The 18057-nt window shown below is 41.7% G+C and overlaps 1 protein-coding gene across 3 annotated transcripts in view; it reads left to right on the top strand.

Moving 5' to 3' along the window:
• LOC140713771 (cadherin-20-like) overlaps positions 1 to 18057 on the top strand; it is a 183597-nt gene that overhangs the window by 139365 nt on the left and 26175 nt on the right. For all 3 annotated transcript variants that reach the window (XM_073024277.1, XM_073024280.1, XM_073024278.1), the window contains exons 7-8: positions 1159 to 1412; positions 12978 to 13114. In XM_073024277.1, the coding sequence (XP_072880378.1) occupies positions 1159 to 1412; positions 12978 to 13114 (391 nt within the window). The remainder of the gene's footprint in view (positions 1 to 1158; positions 1413 to 12977; positions 13115 to 18057) is intronic.

The following is an 18057-nucleotide window of genomic DNA, read 5'->3' on the forward strand; positions in this document are numbered from 1 at the left end:
TTTTTTATTGAAGTTCATCAAACAAACATTTCCATAAGATGTATTTCAGACATTGTACATATACATCATGTAATCATATCTATCACAAAATCTCCACAAAGTATTTATCTGGGGTATACACTTATAGAAAAGAGTGGAAAGAAAAAACAAGCAAAAGGAAAGAACTATGTACAAGTAGGGAGTGATCTTTTTTTTACAACAGATTCATTGATTTGTGAGAATAAAATCAGGCCTATGAGGCATTATGTAGTTAAACCATTTTTCCCAGTATGAATCAAATTGTTCCAGCTTATGATTAACAGATGCTGTTATCTTCTCCATTTTGTAAATGTCCATTGTAATTTCCATCCATGTATTTAAAGCTGTGATAACCATTTCCTAGTAAGAGTCTTTTTACCAGCCACCAACAGTATATTCATTAAATATTTATCTCTTTTCAACCATTCTTGAGGTATATATCCAAAATATATGGTCTTACTCTCCAAGGGTATTTCACATTTAAAGATGTCTTGTAGGGCATTGTGTATCCCCCTCCAATAGTTTAGAAGTTTCTTAAATATTGTGAAAGTATTTGCTTCTACCATGCACTTAGGCAATGCAGTCTAGATTGCAACCACCCTCTTGGTGAAAGTCTTCTTTGGGTCCCCTCCAAAACTATTGGCCCCTAACCTACCCTTATAGTCTCTGGTTTTGCTATGTAAAAATGTTTCCACTATCTACCCTGTCTATATACTTTGTAGATAAAAATTTGTATGTGAAATTATTTTGAGGTTTGCCAATTCTAACTCAGTGGCATGAGTATTAATGACAAAGACCCAAGGTAATAAGAAAATTTCATGTCTCCTGCCAAAGGTTTCAGCCCAAAACCTCAATTCTACTTTTTTCCATAGATGCTGCCTGGCCTGCTGAGTTCCTCCAACGTTTTGTGTGTGTTGCCAGTGAAAGTGTATTCAAGGATAACTTTCAGGAACCAATTGGATAATAGCTGAAATGGAGAGGTTTATAGAGCTTTGGAGGATGAGAGAGAGGCTATAATTGGATTGCACCTTCAAAGAGTTGTCATGATCACTATAAGCTGAATGACTTCCTTCCATATTGGGTGATGTCGGGATTTCAGTGAATGAATACCTAATGTGATTGCTTATCTCTTAATTCCAGCCATTAGATTTTGAAACCAAGGACAGCTATATGTTGGTTGTGGAGGGTACCAACACCCACCTGGATCTTCGCTTTCTGAACTTTGGTCCGTTCCGAGATACAGCCAGGGTGCGTCTGACAGTTGAGGATGTGGATGAGCCTCCACAGTTTGATTCTCCCTCCTACATGGTGGAGGTGTACGAAGATGTCACGATCGGAACCACTATCCAAGTCGTTTCAGCAAAGGACCCAGATGCAGCGAACAACTCCATCAGGTATGAAATGACTATAGCAATAGGCTTGTACCCTAAGCTCTGCAAGCTGATCACATTATGGTGAAAATAAATCTAGCATCCCAATTAGTAGCCCACTGAGCTTTAACCAATTTTGTAGCATATTTTCCCACAAATCCAATGTACAAACCATAAGCTACTATGGTTTATGTTGCTTTTTGTGCTCAATATATAAAGATTAGCTTTATTTGTCACATGTTCATTAAAAATGACGGAGCATAGTGGCATGTGTCGTTTTGCGTCAATGACCAACAAGGGTCAAAGATCATACTTGAGGCAGCCTGTAAGTATGAGTCACCACTTTTCCAGTGCCAACGTAGAACAGTACAGCACAGGAGCAGGCCATTTGGCCCACAATGTTGCATCAAACCAATGATCTTTTCTTTCAGTTAGTCCTGACGAAGGGTCTCGGCCCAAAACGTCGACTGTACTTCTTCCTATAGATGCTGCCTGGCCTGCTGCGTTCCACCAGCATTTTGTGTGTGTTGCTTGAATTTCCAGCATCTGCAGATTTCCTTGTGTTTGCGTAAATTAGTAATGGAATGGCCGACTTAACTAATCCCTTCTGCCTTCAAAATGTACATGACTTTCCATTTCCCTCATATTCATGTGCCTATGCAAACATCCCTTAAAAGCCTCTAATGTATTTTCTACTCCCATCACCTCAGGCACCCACCACTCTCTGTATATAAAAAACTTGCACCTCACAACTCCTTTGAATTTATTCCCTTTCACCTTAAAAAGATGCCCTCTGGTATTAGACATCTTAACCCTAGCAAAAGATACTGTCTTTCTACTTTATTTAAGCTGTTCATAGTCTTATATACCTCTATCAGATCTCTTCTCAGACTTCACCGCTCTAGGGAAAACAACGCAAGTTTGTCCAGCCTCTTGCTATCTAATGCCCTCTAATCCAGGCAGCCCACATAGTATGCTTACAACTCAGTAACCCTAACCCAACTACCCAGTCACAGGGAGAACGTACAAACTCCTTACAGAGAGTGGCAGGGAATCGAACCCTGGTCAGTGTAAAGCGAATGTGCCAACTGCTACAGGGCCGCGCCGCACTGCATTTCCCATTTTTCTACTTGGTCATAGAGTTTAAATATCATTAGTGTGATCGATGCACAGATACGCTCAACAAGAAAGTTTGGCTGCAGATTGTCGGATTCAGATTAAGTATAATGCGATCCCAGTTCCCACTGCTACCTTTCTGGCCTTTCTCCAGATCCTCTATAATTTATGACACATTGATATGTTTTTGCTGCGGTTTCTTTCTACTCTCTATTTACTCCCATGCTGCACAATACAGAGGATGTTAATAATGAGCTTTCCCAACACTCTATCAGTGCTGTGCTACAATCACTCCCTAGGGCTGTTACCACAGTGTCTCTGACAGCCTAACACTTGATAATGTGCTCCAGATTTGTCCTTCTGTTGTGTTAGTCTCTTTGTTTATATAACCTTTCAATTTGCGGTGTCCATGTAAATTAATCCGACACAAATAAACCCAGGAAATATTCATCGCTCGTCCTGTAGTTATCCCAGCATAAAATATATAACCAGTCAACAGTTCGAGATATTGTTAAGATCATGTCTCGAAATAAGTGATCCGATAGGCACAACTGATACAATGAATGGACTTGAATCTTTGCACAGAGAAAACAAAGCAGATAATGAAGGCTGACAAGATTGACCTGGGCATGTCTTGTTTTAGTAAAACCCCTGCAAGTACTCTCTGTCCCTGGAGCATCAAAAGGGAAAAAAAAGGATTTGTAAATAATCTTGGCATTTGCAGAGATTACTCAAAGCCAGATATTTTATCTTTGTAAAGTGCTTGAGTATTTGTGTTGTGCAGCATCCTCTGACCATTGATGAGGTAATTTCAATAAGAGAGTGAAGAAGAGTTTCAGACGGTTATTTTTATCTCTCACTTGCTGTCTGTCATTTTATGAAAGGATAACCACTGCAGCCTACCACTCCTGAGAGTTCAACTAGTGTGCCATCCAGCACACTGTACAATATTCTGACAGCTATTTCAGCAATACAGACCCTAGCCTTGTTCTCCATTGGAAAACCAGTGCCAGAACTTCAGAGCTGCAATGTAAACTAGCAGCTTGCCCGTTCCCAGAAAGTGGTGTGTCAATTTTAAGACTACACATTGTGTAAAATCTAGAAATTACCTGATGAATTTGCTGTTGATGTTCTGCCAGGATCTCACTACCATCATTTTAATTCACTGTTCTCGTCAGATGATGATATTTGTCTACAGTAGGTGTGGGTGCTTTAAATAGTCAGCAACAGGTGGAGCACAACCACAAAAGGCATATGTAAACCATATGAATTAGGTGTGGTCACCTCATCCCTCATGCCCTGTAAGGTGTTTAACAAGATCATAGAAGATAAGATTATAAATTCAACTTTGCATTCTGACTTACTAACCCACCCCTGTTTATCATGTATGTATCTATTTTTGCTTTATCAATTTTCAAAGATAGTTTCCACTGCTGCTTGGGGAGCAAGATTGAGGGTTTAGTGGCCTTCTTCTGTCCTAGGTTATTTAATTGTATGTTCAATGACTTTTATTTGGATAAAGAATTCCAAAGATGGAACAATTATATCCACCTCCATCAATCCCTCTGGTAGTTTGTTCCAAATGCCGACCAGCATCAGACCCCCTTTAAATCTTACCCCTCACACCTTAAACTCATGCCCTCTTGATTTAGGCTCCCCTACTTTGGGGAAAAGACTGTCTTTCTATTCTGTCTTTGCCCATCGTCATTTTACAGATTTCTATAATGTCACCATTTAGTGCCCTTAGTTACAGGGAAGTCAGTCCCAGCATTTCCATTCTCTCCTTTTACCTCAAGCCCTCCAGTCAAGGCAGCATTTTAGTGAATCTTTTCTGCACCTTTTCCACTCGAATCACATCTTTACTGGAGTGTGGTTACCAGAACTGCACTCAGTACTCCAAGTGTAGCCCGATCGATTTATAGAACTCTTACGTGACATCCCAGCTCTTATACTCAGTGTGTCAGCCAGTGAAGGAAAGCATGCAATACACATTCTTCACCACCTTGTCGACTGGCATTGTCACTTTCAGAGAACAATGTACTCACACCTCTATGTTTCACAGTGCAAAGACACTCATCAGGGCCAAAATTTAACTTTCCAAAATGCATCATTTTGCGCTTGTCTGAATTAAATTATAACAATTATTCTTTCCCATCATCCCAGTTGACCTAAATCCTGTTGCAGCATTAAACAACTATCTGGCCACTATACTGCCAATTTTGGTGTCATCTGCAAACTTACTTATCATACCATCTATATTCTCATCCAAATTATCCATATAGATAGCAAACAACGGGAACCTAGCACAGATCCCTATGACACACAAGAATCAGTCTGGAAGAAACAACCATCCTCAACCACTCTAGCAAGCAAATTTTGTATCCAATTGGCTAGCTCTCTCTGCATCCCACATGATCTCATACTCTATCAGTCTACCATGAACAACTACGTCAAAGGCCTTGCTAAAGTCTATGTAGACAATGTGCACCATTGAGTCCTCATCAGTCCTCTTAAACACCTTTTCAAAAAACTGGATCAAGCTTGTGGGATTTGATTTCCATAAACAGAGCCATGTTAACTATCCACTGTCATTCCTTGCCTTTCCAAATGCAAGTAATTTCTATCTTTCAGAAACTCTTTTAGCACATTTCCCACCATTGATGTAAGGCTCTCTGACTTACTTTTCATAACATCCCAGGTCTGGCCCTATCCACCTTTATGTTCCTTAAAGTTTGTCAACACTTCCTCTTTCCTAATGTTGATAGCTTTCAAGATATTACTATTCCCTGAACTCAGTAGTCTTCATGCCCTTCTCCATGGTGTGTGCAGGTGAGAAGTATTAATTTAAGACCTTGCTCTTCCCCCATGGCTTCACAGAAAGATTAGTAAACAAATCCCTAAGTGGAACACACAAAATACTGGAGGAACTCGGTAACTCAGGCAGCATTGATGGAGAGGAATAAACAATCAATGATTCAGGCCATGACGGGTCTCAGCCTGAAATGTTGGCTGTTTATTCCCCCAGTAGATGCTGCCTGACCAGCATTCCTCCAGCATTTTGTATCTGTTACTCTGGATTTCCAACATCTGCAAGATCTCTTTTGTTTATGATCTTTATTATCTCTCTAGCTACCCTTTTCTACCTATCTCTACAAGCAGCCCACCAATGGGCTTTATAACTGGAGTATGACCTCAACACAAACAATAACATCCTGTTAACTTCCTAATTACCCACCACTCCTCCATACTACCTTTTATCAGAGTTTGCATTCAATACAGACCCCCTTGTGACTTTGAGCTCTTCAGTTACCCAATATTTACATAATTTTGTCCTTTTATTGTTTATGTCAATATGTTCCATTTTACATTGCAACACTATAATCTATTTACTAGACTTTTACCCAGCCACTTATTTCATCTATATCCCTTTGCAGCCTCCCTACATTCTCCTCACAATTTACAACTCTCTTCACAACCTATCTTCATCTTCATCTCTTCACAAATTCAGCAACCATCATCTTCCATTTCTTTATCCAAGCCATTTAGCTGACTCCATGATCTGAACAGGTCCTGTTCCTCAGCATGCCATTCTACATTCATTCAAGTCAAATTGAATTGAATTGAGTTTATTCTTCACATACACAAGGAGTAAAAGTCTTTACGTTATGTCTCCGTCTAAATGGGCAATCTGCAATTTATAGTAATTTGTAATAAATAGTATGTACACCAGGACAGTCAATATAACATATAAATACAATTGTATCAGCATGAATTAATCAGTCTGATGGCCTGGTGGAAGAATCATTCCCAGAGCCTGTTGGTCCTGGCTTTTATGCTGCAGTACCTTTTCCTGGATGGTAACAGCTGGAACTGTTTGTAGTTGGAGCAACTCGGGTCCCCAATGATCCTTCAAGCCCTTTTTACACACCTGTCTCTGTAAATGTCCTGAATAGTGGGGAGTTCACATCTACAGATGCACTGGGCTGTCTGCACCACTCTCTATAGAGTCCTGTGATTGAGGGAAGTACAGTTCCCATACCAGGCAGTGATGCAGACAGTCAAGACGCTCTCAATTGTGCCCCTGTAGAAAGTCCTTAGGATTTGGGGGCCCATACCAAACTTCTTCAACCGTCTGAGGTGAAAAAGGCACTGTTGTGCTTTTTTCACACAGCCGGTATGTACAGACCACGTAAGATCCTAAGTGAAGTGTATGCTGAGGAGCTTAAAGCTGTTCACCCTCTCAATCCCAGATCCATTGATGTCAATAGGGGTTAGCCTGTCTCCATTGCTCCAGTAGTCTATAACCAGCTCCTTTGTTTTTGCGACATTGAGGGAAAGATTGTTTTCTTGATACCACTGTGTCAGGGTGATGACTTCTTCTCTGTAGGCTGCCTTATTATTATTTGACATTGGGGCAATCAATGTAGTATAGTCAGCAAATTTATTTAGCAGATTGAAGCTGTGGGTGGCGACACTGTCATGGGAATACAAAGAGTAAAGGTGGGGGCTTAGGACACAGCCCCAAGGGGCACCTGTGTTAAGGGTCAGAGGGGCAGATGTGAGGGAGCCCACTCTTACCACCTGCCAGCAAACTGGCAGGAAGTCCAGGATCCAGCTGCACAAGGCAGGGTGAAGGCCGAGGTTTCTGAGCTTCTTGTCAAGCCTGGGGGGTATTATAGAGTCAATTGCTGAACTGTAGTCCAAGGACAGCATTCTCACATAAGCATCCCTCGTCTCCAGCTGTGTAAGGACAGTGTGCAGAGCTGTGGCTATTGAGTCATCTGTTGATCACAAGCAAATGCTGTGAGCAAAGGAAGCATAATAGACTATCCACAGAAGGTAGTTTATTGTTAAAAAAAAATAATAGGAGCTGTAAACACTGTGAGGATCAGGTGCAGTTTTGTGAAAAGAGAAATTGTGTTAACAGTTAACCTCTGCTTCACCTTGTCAAAACCAGGTAAACATTATACCTGGCTGGGCAGAACTAAGGCTGACCCTGGTAAGATCTGGTAAGCCACAGAAGTTGAGCATGGCTGAATAAAGATGAAAACGGGGTTTGTGGTGATTTCAACAATAGAAGTGAAGGGTTGGGCATTTGATTAGCCTCGAATTTACATGGGTAGAAAGAAGAAGATTGTTAAAAGTACTCTAACATAGTCAACTTGAGAGGTCTCTGAAGCAGGATGAGGGTTTCAGCAGCAGATGAGCTGGGGCAGGGGCACTATCAGATTGTTTTATTCAAGTGGCTCTTAGTGTAAATCGATGTGCAATCTAAGTGCATAATTTTGTTGGGTGATTGCGGTTGTACTGCTAACAATGTATTAGAATCAAGAGGATGTTTCAAATGTTTTTTTTAAACACAGACTGTGGTTATAATCATAAAATCTCTGCCAAAAACCGCTGTTGATGCAGCAAACATAAATTATTTAAATAGGGAATTCAATAGCTGTTTGAAAAAGAAGGAATAATAAATAGCATCAGGAGCCAGCAGGGGAATGAAATTAGACTAGGCAGGACCCTTGGAGATAACACTTGATGGACTTGATTGGCTCAAAATGCTCCATGGAGTCAATTTATTTTTTTTAATGACTTTTCCTTCTGGGACTAATGCTTATTTCATATTGAAATTCTAAGTCTCTGTTCCCCTGGCATTTCAATTGGATGTTTTAAGAGACGACACTTAGGGTTGAAGTAAGGATCTCTGTCCAACAAATTCAGTCCCAGCGTTTCACTGACAGCAAGACTGGGGGATGAGTACAGTCCCAGACTTCCAGGCACAATCTCCTGTGCTATGCAAGTCTACAGATCTCTCAAAGTTGTCACGCAAGTAGACAGGGTTATTAAGCAGGCCTACAGATATAGGACTTCATTAGATGGAGACTCAGCTCATGAGCCATAGGGTAACGTTGCAGCTCCTTAAATCCCTGGTTAGACCACACTTGGTGTATTGTGTTTAGTTCTGGTCACCTCATTGTAAGAAGGATGTGGAAGCTTCAGAGATGGTGCAGTGGAGATTTACCAGGATGCTGCCTGGATTAGAGAGCATGTCTTAAGAGGGTAGGGAGAGCAAGCTGGGGTTTTTCTCTTTGAAATGAAGAAGGATGAGATGTGACTTGATAGACATGTACAAGATAATAAGAGGCATGGATGGAGTCGATAGCCAGCGACCTTTACTCATGCTGGAAATGGCCAATACAAGGGAGCATAATTTTAAGGTAATTGGAGAAAAGTATAAGGAGGGATGTCAAAGGTAAGTTTTTACACAGAGAGTGGTGGCTGTGTGGAGCGGCCTGCCAGGGGTGGTGGTAAAGGCAGATACATTAGGGACATGGATGATAGAAAAATTTAAGGCTATGTAGAAGGGAAGGGTTAGATTGATCTCAGAGTAGGTTATAAGGTCAGAACAATACTATGGGTCAAGAGACCTGTAGGGTGCTCTGGTGTTCAATATTGCCCCAGTGTAGTTGGGATGGGGCAGAAGAATTGGGGGGAGGGGCTGACGGGAATGGGGAGGAACTAAACGGAATGTGTAGAGAGGTGTTTAATAGTCAGCATGCATATGATTGGCCAAAAGGACCAGCTTCTGTGCTGCATGACCCTACAACTCAATGACCATGACTTGAAAATAAATTACATGGTTGTGTGGAAAAGCAGGAGAGTTTTTTTTTAATTAATTAATATTTCAGAATGAGTGCATCCTTGAGAATGCCCATCATCAGTTGCCCATGAGAATGTTGTCGTGACACGACTTCTTAAATCATCACAATCCTCCTGGTCCAGTTGCTCCCACAGTGCTGTTGAGGAGGGATTTCTGGGATTTAAGCATGGAGAAGCATAGGAATCTGGAAGCTCCTACTTCAGGAGCAACAAGCATCTGCTGGACGAACTCAGCATCTATGCTGGAGGAGAATGGAGCTGTCAACATTTCAAGTCAAAACCCCACATTAGGACATCTCAGAATGTTTCCAAGCCAGGACTGAGTTGTCAAGTTTCTTTGCCTTCCTGGTAAGAGAGATCATGGGTACGGCAGGAGTTAAGAGAGATGTCCATTTTGTAGATGATATGGGGCCAGCTCAACAACTCTTTCAAAGGGCCACCTAGACCATGAAGGTCCAAATGGTCGGCTTCTGTAATATTCTGGAATTCTATGATAAAGGGACCATGAAAGGAGATGTTGCTACTCTAAGCCACATGGGGAAATTCAAGGTCCCAAGTGCCTCCCTCTTAGTTACCTGCTTACTAAAGAGGTCTACCTGCAGTGATAGTTGCTGGTTACCAAGTTCCTTGACCTGCTTGCTGGATGATTAAATAACAGAATGTAGATAAAGCGTAAGCAGAATATGAGCTGCTGTTCTTCTATCTTTTTGTTTGACTTCACCCTGGCAATGGAGGAGGAAGAGGACAGACAGGTCAGTGAGGAAAAGGGAAGGGAATTAAAATGGCCTCCAGCCAGGAAGTTCCAGTTAGCCACTGCAGACAGAACACAGGAGCTTGGCAGAGCAGTCACCTAATCCGCACTTGGCCCCGTCAAAGCTACTTCAAGGCCATCGAATGCAGTAAATGAAGTTTGACAAGATACACACTTACGGTTGAAAGGGGAGGTGCTGAGGGAAAGATGAGTTTAGATTAGCTTTATTTGTCACATGTACATTGGAACATGAAAACACACAGTGAAATGCATCATTTGTGTCAATGACCATCACAATCCAAAAATGAACTAGGAGCAGCCCACAATGTCACCCTGCTTCTGGTGCCAAAATAGCATGTCAGAATCAGAATCAGAATCAGACTCTAATCGCCAAGTACCTATGCACATACAAGGAATTTACTTCTGGCAGATGTTGTCTCTCTGCTCATAACAATAATAATGATAAATATAAATGAAAATATAGATTATACATACAGGTAGTGCAATTCAAGTAATAGTTAGCCGACAGTTAACCGGCAGTTAACTGTTCAGCAAAGTGACTGCAGTAGGGAAAAAACTTCTCCAGTGCCTATTAGTCTTAGTCTGGAGGGATCTGAAGCGCCTACCAGACGGAAGCAGATCAAACAGTCCGTGCGCAGGATGGGAGGAGTCCTTTATGATGTTCCCCGCCCTCTTTTTCAACCTGGAAGAGTACAGGTCCACAATAGAGGGCAGGGAGGCTCCAATGATGCGATCAGCAGTCCTCACTGTGCGCTGTAGTCTGGTTCTATCCTGCTTGGTGGCGGCTCCAAACCACACAATGATGGAGGTGCACAGGACAGACTCAATGACTGCAGTGTAGAACTGCAGCAGCAATTCCTGAGGCAGACCGTATTTCCTCAAGAGCCGCAGGAAATACATCCGCTGCTGGGCCTTCTTCAGGATGGAGCTGATGTTCTGCTCCCACTTCAGATCCTGAGAGATGGTGGTTCCCAGGAACCTGAAGTTCTCCACGGTGTCCACAATTTAAGTTACATCCTTGGAATGTGGGAGGGAACTGGAGTGCCCTGATAAAACCCACGTGGTGACGGGGAGAATTCACACACTCCTTACAGACAGCAGTGGGAATTGAACCCTGATCGCTGATCGCTGTAAAGCATTCGACTAACCGCTGTGCTACCATGCCTCCCGGAAGGGGGCGGGATGACTGAGTAGGGAGGAGTTTAAGCAGGGAGTCACAGAGGGAGTGGTCCCCACAGTAGGCAAAATGGGCTGGGAGGGGAAGATGTGACAGGTGATGGGATCTTTTTGTAGCTGGTAGGAACATTGAAGAATGTGTGGTGGATGCGGAGGCGGGTGGGGTGAATGGTAAAGACCAAAGGAACTCTGTCCCTGTTTTGTCTTTGGGGAGGCAGGATGAGACTGGAATTATGGGTAATGAAGATGTGGGTGAGGGTTTGTAATAACTGTCAATGGACGATTTGTTTCCTGAGCTGGGAACTGAAAGAGAAGAAATTGGAGGGAGATGTCATAGATAGTCCAAATGTCAGGATACCTATGTCAGGACACCTATGATGATACCAATGTCAGGATGTTGTTTGTCAATACAAATGCCTATGACTGGGTGCAGTTTATTGACTATAGCTCTGCATTTAACACCTGATCGAAAAGATACTGAACTTGGGCCTCTGGACCTCCCTCTGCAACTGTATCTTCAACAACCTATCCAGAAGACCACAATCTTTGCAGATTGGAAATAACATCTCCACCTCACTGACAATCAACACTGGGATGTATGCATAGCCCACTGCTCTAATTTCTCTACACCCGTGACTGTGTAGCTATGCATATCTCAAGTGTCATCTATAAATTTGCTGATTATACAGCTATTGTTGGCAGAATCTCAGATGGTGACGGAAGGGTGTACTGGAGTGAGATATACCAGCTAGTTGAATGGTGTCATAGCAAAAACTTTGCACTCATTGTTAGCAAGACTAAAGAGCTGATTGTGGACTTCAAGAAGGGCAAGACAAGGGAATACAACCCAGTCATCACAGAGGAATCAGAAGTGGAGAGAGTGAGCAATTTCAGGTTCCTGGGTGTTGATACCTCTGAGGACCTAACCTAGTCCTAACATATTGATACAGCCACAAAAAAAGGCAAGGTTATGGCTATATTTCATTGGAACTTTGAGGAGATCTGGTTTGTCACCTGAAACACTTGAAAACTTCTATGATGTACTGTGGAGAGCATTCTGACTGGCTGCATCACCATCTGGTATGGGGTCGGTGTTGGTGGATTGAAGTAAGTTACAGAAAATTGTAAAATTAGTCACCTCCATCATGAGTACTAGCCTCTGTAGTATCCAAAACATCTTCAAAGAGTGGTGCCTTAGGAAGGCAGTGTCCATCATTAAGGACCCCCACCCCTCAGGACATGCCCTCTTCTTATTTTTACCATCAGGAAAGAGGTACAGAAGCTTGAAGACACATACTCAACAATTCAGAAGTAGCTTCTTCCCTTCTACCATCCAATTTCTGAATGGATATTGAACCCATGAATACTACATCACTATTCTTTTATTTCTGTTTTTTGCACTACTGATTTTAACATAACTATTTAATAGACATATATATAACTTACTCTATTTCGTTTTTTTTGCATATTTATCATGTATTTCATTGTACTGCTGCCGCAAAGTTAACAAATTTTACAAAATATGCTGGTGATAGTAAACTATATTCTGATTCTGAAATGAATTTGAGGAGAATTGAAGAATGTAAATTTATCATAATCATGTAGTGCAGTTTACTGAGAACAGTGAAAATAGGGAAGTTGATTGAGGGACATCAAACTTGTTCTTTTCATAATCTTTCTTAATATTTGCACATGAACAACCCACTGACTTTGAAATGACAGGAAACAAAAATAGCATGAAGAAGTTTGGAAACAGTAGTAATTATCTAAGCTTCATTCTAAGTGACTTTTCTCTGCTTTTTCATTAAAAATATTAAATCATCTTATTAAAAAGGTATTTTCTTCCTTTTCTCACTTCTCATTGGAAGGTATTCAATTGAGCGATCCACCGATCCTACAAGATCCTTTTATATTGACATCGCCTCAGGAGCTCTAATGACTGCAAAGTCACTGGACCGAGAAGATCTTTCTTGGCATAATATCACCATCCTAGCAATGGAAATGAGTAAGTACCTGCTTGATGTCTGGTTCAGAATCATATGCTCTTTTCAGTGCTGACATTCTGTTTAATTAAGTTGAACTTGCCAAATGGCAAGTGAGCCAATAAGGACAGATGGGGCAAAAAATGTATGGGAGTGGGTGAATTTTCAAGGAGACCTTTGAGTATTATTTCAGATTCAGATTAATTTACCACATGAGCATGGAAACACACAATGAAATGTGTCGTTTGTGTTAACAACAAACATACCTAAGGATGATATGTGGGAGCTCACATGTGTCACCACACATTCCAACATCAACTTAACATGCCCACAATGCTCAGCAGAGCATCACAGGACACTACAAACAACAAAGCAACAGCGAGAGAACAGCTTGCTTTCCTCCCTTGTACCCACCCACACATATAATCTCTCGGTTTTGGACTTTGGGCTTTGACTTCTAGATTTCCAATCGACCTTCAGGCTTCAGTCTTTGGTAAAGAACCAAACTCCAGGCACGCCACCTTATCGGCCCTCAGGCCTCCTCATCTCTCCTCTTGCACAGACATCTAATCCCGGAAACCACTGACCTGGGAGAGCCTGACGGATGTCCTTCATCACCCATCCATGTCACTGGAGCAGTGATGCCCACATCGCTAGCCTTCAAGTGCTGAGCAAAGGCCCAGACTGTGGATAAATTCATCATCAGGACTTTGAATATAGAGCAGAATCAGAGGCCTGACTTACAGCTCCCTCACTTCCCCGTCCCTTCTGTGCCCCCAAACCATCCCTACAAGCTTAAAAAAAAACAACAATCTTGACATTCATGGAGTGTGGACATTGCTGATACATTATTGCTCAGTGAGAAATGTTCTTGAACTGAGTGACTTGTTGGCCAGTTTGAAGTCAGCCACACTGGTCTGCATCCAAAGTCAAGTGTCAAACAGACCAAGCCGGGACTGCAGATCTCCTTCCCTAAGAATGTGAATAAATGAAATGGGTTTTGCAATGTTCTGCAAGTTTTGTAATCATTATTGCTGTATGTTTTTTTTAAAATTCCAGATATGTTTCATTGAATAAATTTAATTTCTCTAGGGACTGTGATAGGATTTGAACTTCCCTCGCTGGGTCATTCAGTCAATGCCATTAGTTTACTAATCCAGTTAATTAACTCCCTTTCTATTATAGCACAGGATTAAAATAATTAACAATTATTCAATTTCAAAAGTAGGGTATGGATAGAGAGTTTTTGATTGACAGTTTGCAATCTGGCTGCGTTGAAATTAAAAGCCTATGTACTTACAGTGTAATGTGCCCCTTAGGGGGTATATTATATCCTTTTAAATTTCATTGACTTTCACAACATGGAAACAGTGCCTTCAGCCCATGAAGCCTTCACTAATCATTCAGCACCCATTTATACTAATCCCAAATTATAATCTCCTCCTTTCCCATCAATTCCTGCCCTCCCCCCACCAGATTCCGCTGCTCACCTACACACTAGAGACAATTTGCAGAAGTCAGTTAACCCACCAACCAGGAGGAAACAGAAGCACCCACAGAGTAGCAGGGAGAACATGCAAACACCACAAAGACAGCTCCAAGGTCCAGGGTTGAACTCAGATTACTGAAACTGCGAGGCAGCAGGGCTACTAGCAGCCCACACAATGCTGGAGGAACTCAGCAGGTCAGGCAGCATCTATGGAAATGAATAAGCAGTCAACATTCTGGGCCGAGACCTTTCTACTATCTGTGCCACTGTAGTATTCACGATGGTCTGAATCTACCACGACCACTTACTCAAACCTACTCTGTAAAAGCAACTGCGACATTGAGAGTCTTCTCCATTAAGAATTTAGTGCAGATATTCCAATTGTTTATTTAGAGATACAGCATGGTAACAGGCACGTCCAGCCCAACCAGCCCACATCGCCCCATGTGATCAATTAACCGACTAACCCATATGTCTTTGCAATGTGGGAGGAAACCGGAGCACCAGGAGGAAACTGCTGTAGTCACGGGGAGAACTCACTGTACAAACTCCTTACGAACAGCAATCTTATTGTCAGTGATTAAGTGACTTTCAAAAGCCTACATCAAATCTGTAATCTTCTCAGAGGGATTTCTGAACTGTCCATGACCCCATGAACACTATCTCATTATTCCTTCTGTGCACTATTTGTTTTAGTTTTTATTGTAACGGATAGTATTTTTTATTTTACTATAGTATGTTGTGCACTATACTGCTGCCGCAAAATATCAAACTTCATGACATTGGTTAGTGATGATAAACCTGATTCTAATGTGAATTTCACCTATGCACAAAGTAGGCATGGTGTAAAGTTCTCTGGAAACATTTGTTTATATGAAATCAATAATCAAAAGAATTATTCTCCCATATGTGTATTATAATTTCCTCAGGAGAATATCAATAAAGTAAAAGGTTTTTAATGTTTTATTTATTAATTATTAATAGTTATATACTTTAATGATTTGCATATGTCCCAATCTATACTTTACATTCTGTATAAAGTTTTAATATTCTTTGAACAGTGAGGCTTTTTGCTTGCTAGTTTGCCTAATGTGAGGGTTCTTTAATGTGATGGTTGTTGAGCCAGTTTGATGGTGTTACTCTGCAGGGATGCTATTGAATGGGGATCTGACAGAAGAATTAAAACAAGGGAGGCTCTCTTCATTGGCTTTTAGTGTAAGTGACAATAAGGTCAAGATCACAAATTTGTCCCCAGTGCAAAATTTTCTGTTTTAGAAACAATACAGTGAAATTTATAAAATAGTGTTCCGGCACGCAGCTGTGCACAGGTGTCGAGATTAGCACATTGCAAGTTATGCAATAGAAATCAGTAAGCCTTGCACTGGGACAAGTGATTCGTAAAATGTCTCCTTTAAGTGCTTCTGAAGCTGAAGGCTTCATTCCACAGCAAAAGCAATAGTTTCCCCTTGTTCCTTGTCACATAATATGTAAAACACAGTGGTTCAATAAGCAAATGATCAAGCAGGATTTTGTAACTTCGGAGGACCAAGTCCTCATGTGCTTATCTCTGTTACATGCAGAAAAGGTTCTTATTACTAGCACATAATAATGGTCCAAGAACACTACCTCACAATTTTGCTAAAGACACAAAATGCTGGGAGAACTCAGCAGGCCAGACAGCATCTATGGGAAGAGGCAGTGACGACGTTTCGGGCCGAAACCCTTCATCAGGAGTGAAGTAACATGGGATTGTCGAGGGGGGATAAGAAGTGGGGGGAGGGATAAAGTAGAGAGCTGGGAAGTGATAGGCTGGAGGGAAATGGGCTAGGGGGAAGGTGGAGAATTATGGGAAATAAATTCTCATATTCTCATATAAATTATTCTCATTATTTCTCATATAAATTATATATATATAAAATATATATATTAATTAATTCTCATATAAATTATTCTCATTTATATTCTCATTATATGAGAATATAAATTCTCATATAAATTCCCATAATTCTCCACCTTCTCCCAGCCCTTTTCCCTCCAGCCTATCTACTTTATCCCTCCCCCCACTTCTTATTCCCCCTCGACCATCCCATGTTACTTCACTCCTAATGAAGGGTTTCGGCCCGAAACGTCGTCACTACCTCCTCCCATAGATGCTGTCTGGCCTGCTGAGTTCTGCCAGCATTTTGAGTTTTTATTTATTTCCAGCATCTGCAGATTCACTCGTGTTGCCTCACAATTTTGCTGTCTTTTTGCACTACATATTTATTTTTTATATATTTCTTCTTGTGGCTTGCAGTACTTTTTATGTATTCACTGCACTGTTGCCTCAAAACAGCAAATTTCATGACATCCGTCAGTGATTATAAACCTGATTCTCTGAATCAACTACATGCTGTGGCCGGGCATGACCGTGTGCAGAGAATCCTGATTAGCATGTGTGTGGGTTTCCAATGCCTGCAAGGAGAGCCAAGAGCATAATATTGAAATTATTTTGATCCCGGAGACAAGTTTTTTGACCTGCTATACATTAAAGACAAGATTGCAATCTGGCCTAGAGGACAGCAGAAATACTTTGAAGCCAGAAGGTAGTGGATTTGATTCCAGTATTGAAGTCCTGAGCCTAGATTTAAGGCCTTCAATGCCAGGGAGATGTTATTGTTTAGAATAAATGTTAAGGATTTTAAATGACATCTGAGTTTGCAGAAGGCAAAATCGTGGGCTCACAGGGACTGAACAGAAGTGTCTGCAAAGTGATTACTATATTTGGTCAATGTAGACGGGAATTAAACTCATCAGCTCTGGAGATTTCCTATCCAGTGCCACCAATCACATGATTCCTTTGCCCTGCACTGATCTTTTCTACCTCCTACCCAGGATCCACAAACCCGACTGTCCGGGTCCTGCTCCAGCCATTCTGAGCTCGTGACTACATACCTCAACTCCATTTCATCCTGCTTGGTTCAATGCCTCCGGCCTGCATCCGCGGCATTTTGCACACTCTTAATCTCAACTCCCTGGCCCTGATTGCTTCATTTTCACCATGGATGTCTAGTCTCTATACACCAATATCCCCCATCAAGGAGGCACTAAAGCTCTCCACTTCTTTCTCTGAAAGAGACCTGACCAGTTCCCCTCCACCACCATGCTCCTCAGTATGGAGGATGCATAGTTGGATGCATCAGCAAGGGAGATGAGGCTGAGTACAGGGCTACGGTGGGAAACTTTGTCACATGGTGTGAGCAGAATCATCTGCAGCTTAATGTGAAAAAGACTAAGGAGCTGGTGGTGGACCTGAGGAGGGCTAAGGCACCGGTGACCCCTGTTTCCATCCCAGGGGTCAGTGTGGACATGGTGGAGGATTAAAAATACCTGGGGATACGAATGGACAATAAACTGGACTGGTCAAAGAACACTGAGGCTGTCTACAAGAAGGGTCAGAGCCGTCTCTACTTCCTGAGGAGACTGAGGTCCTTTAAC

Source organism: Hemitrygon akajei, chromosome 20 (assembly GCF_048418815.1).
Source record: "Hemitrygon akajei chromosome 20, sHemAka1.3, whole genome shotgun sequence".
In the NCBI taxonomy this organism is placed as follows: Eukaryota; Metazoa; Chordata; class Chondrichthyes; order Myliobatiformes; family Dasyatidae; genus Hemitrygon; species Hemitrygon akajei.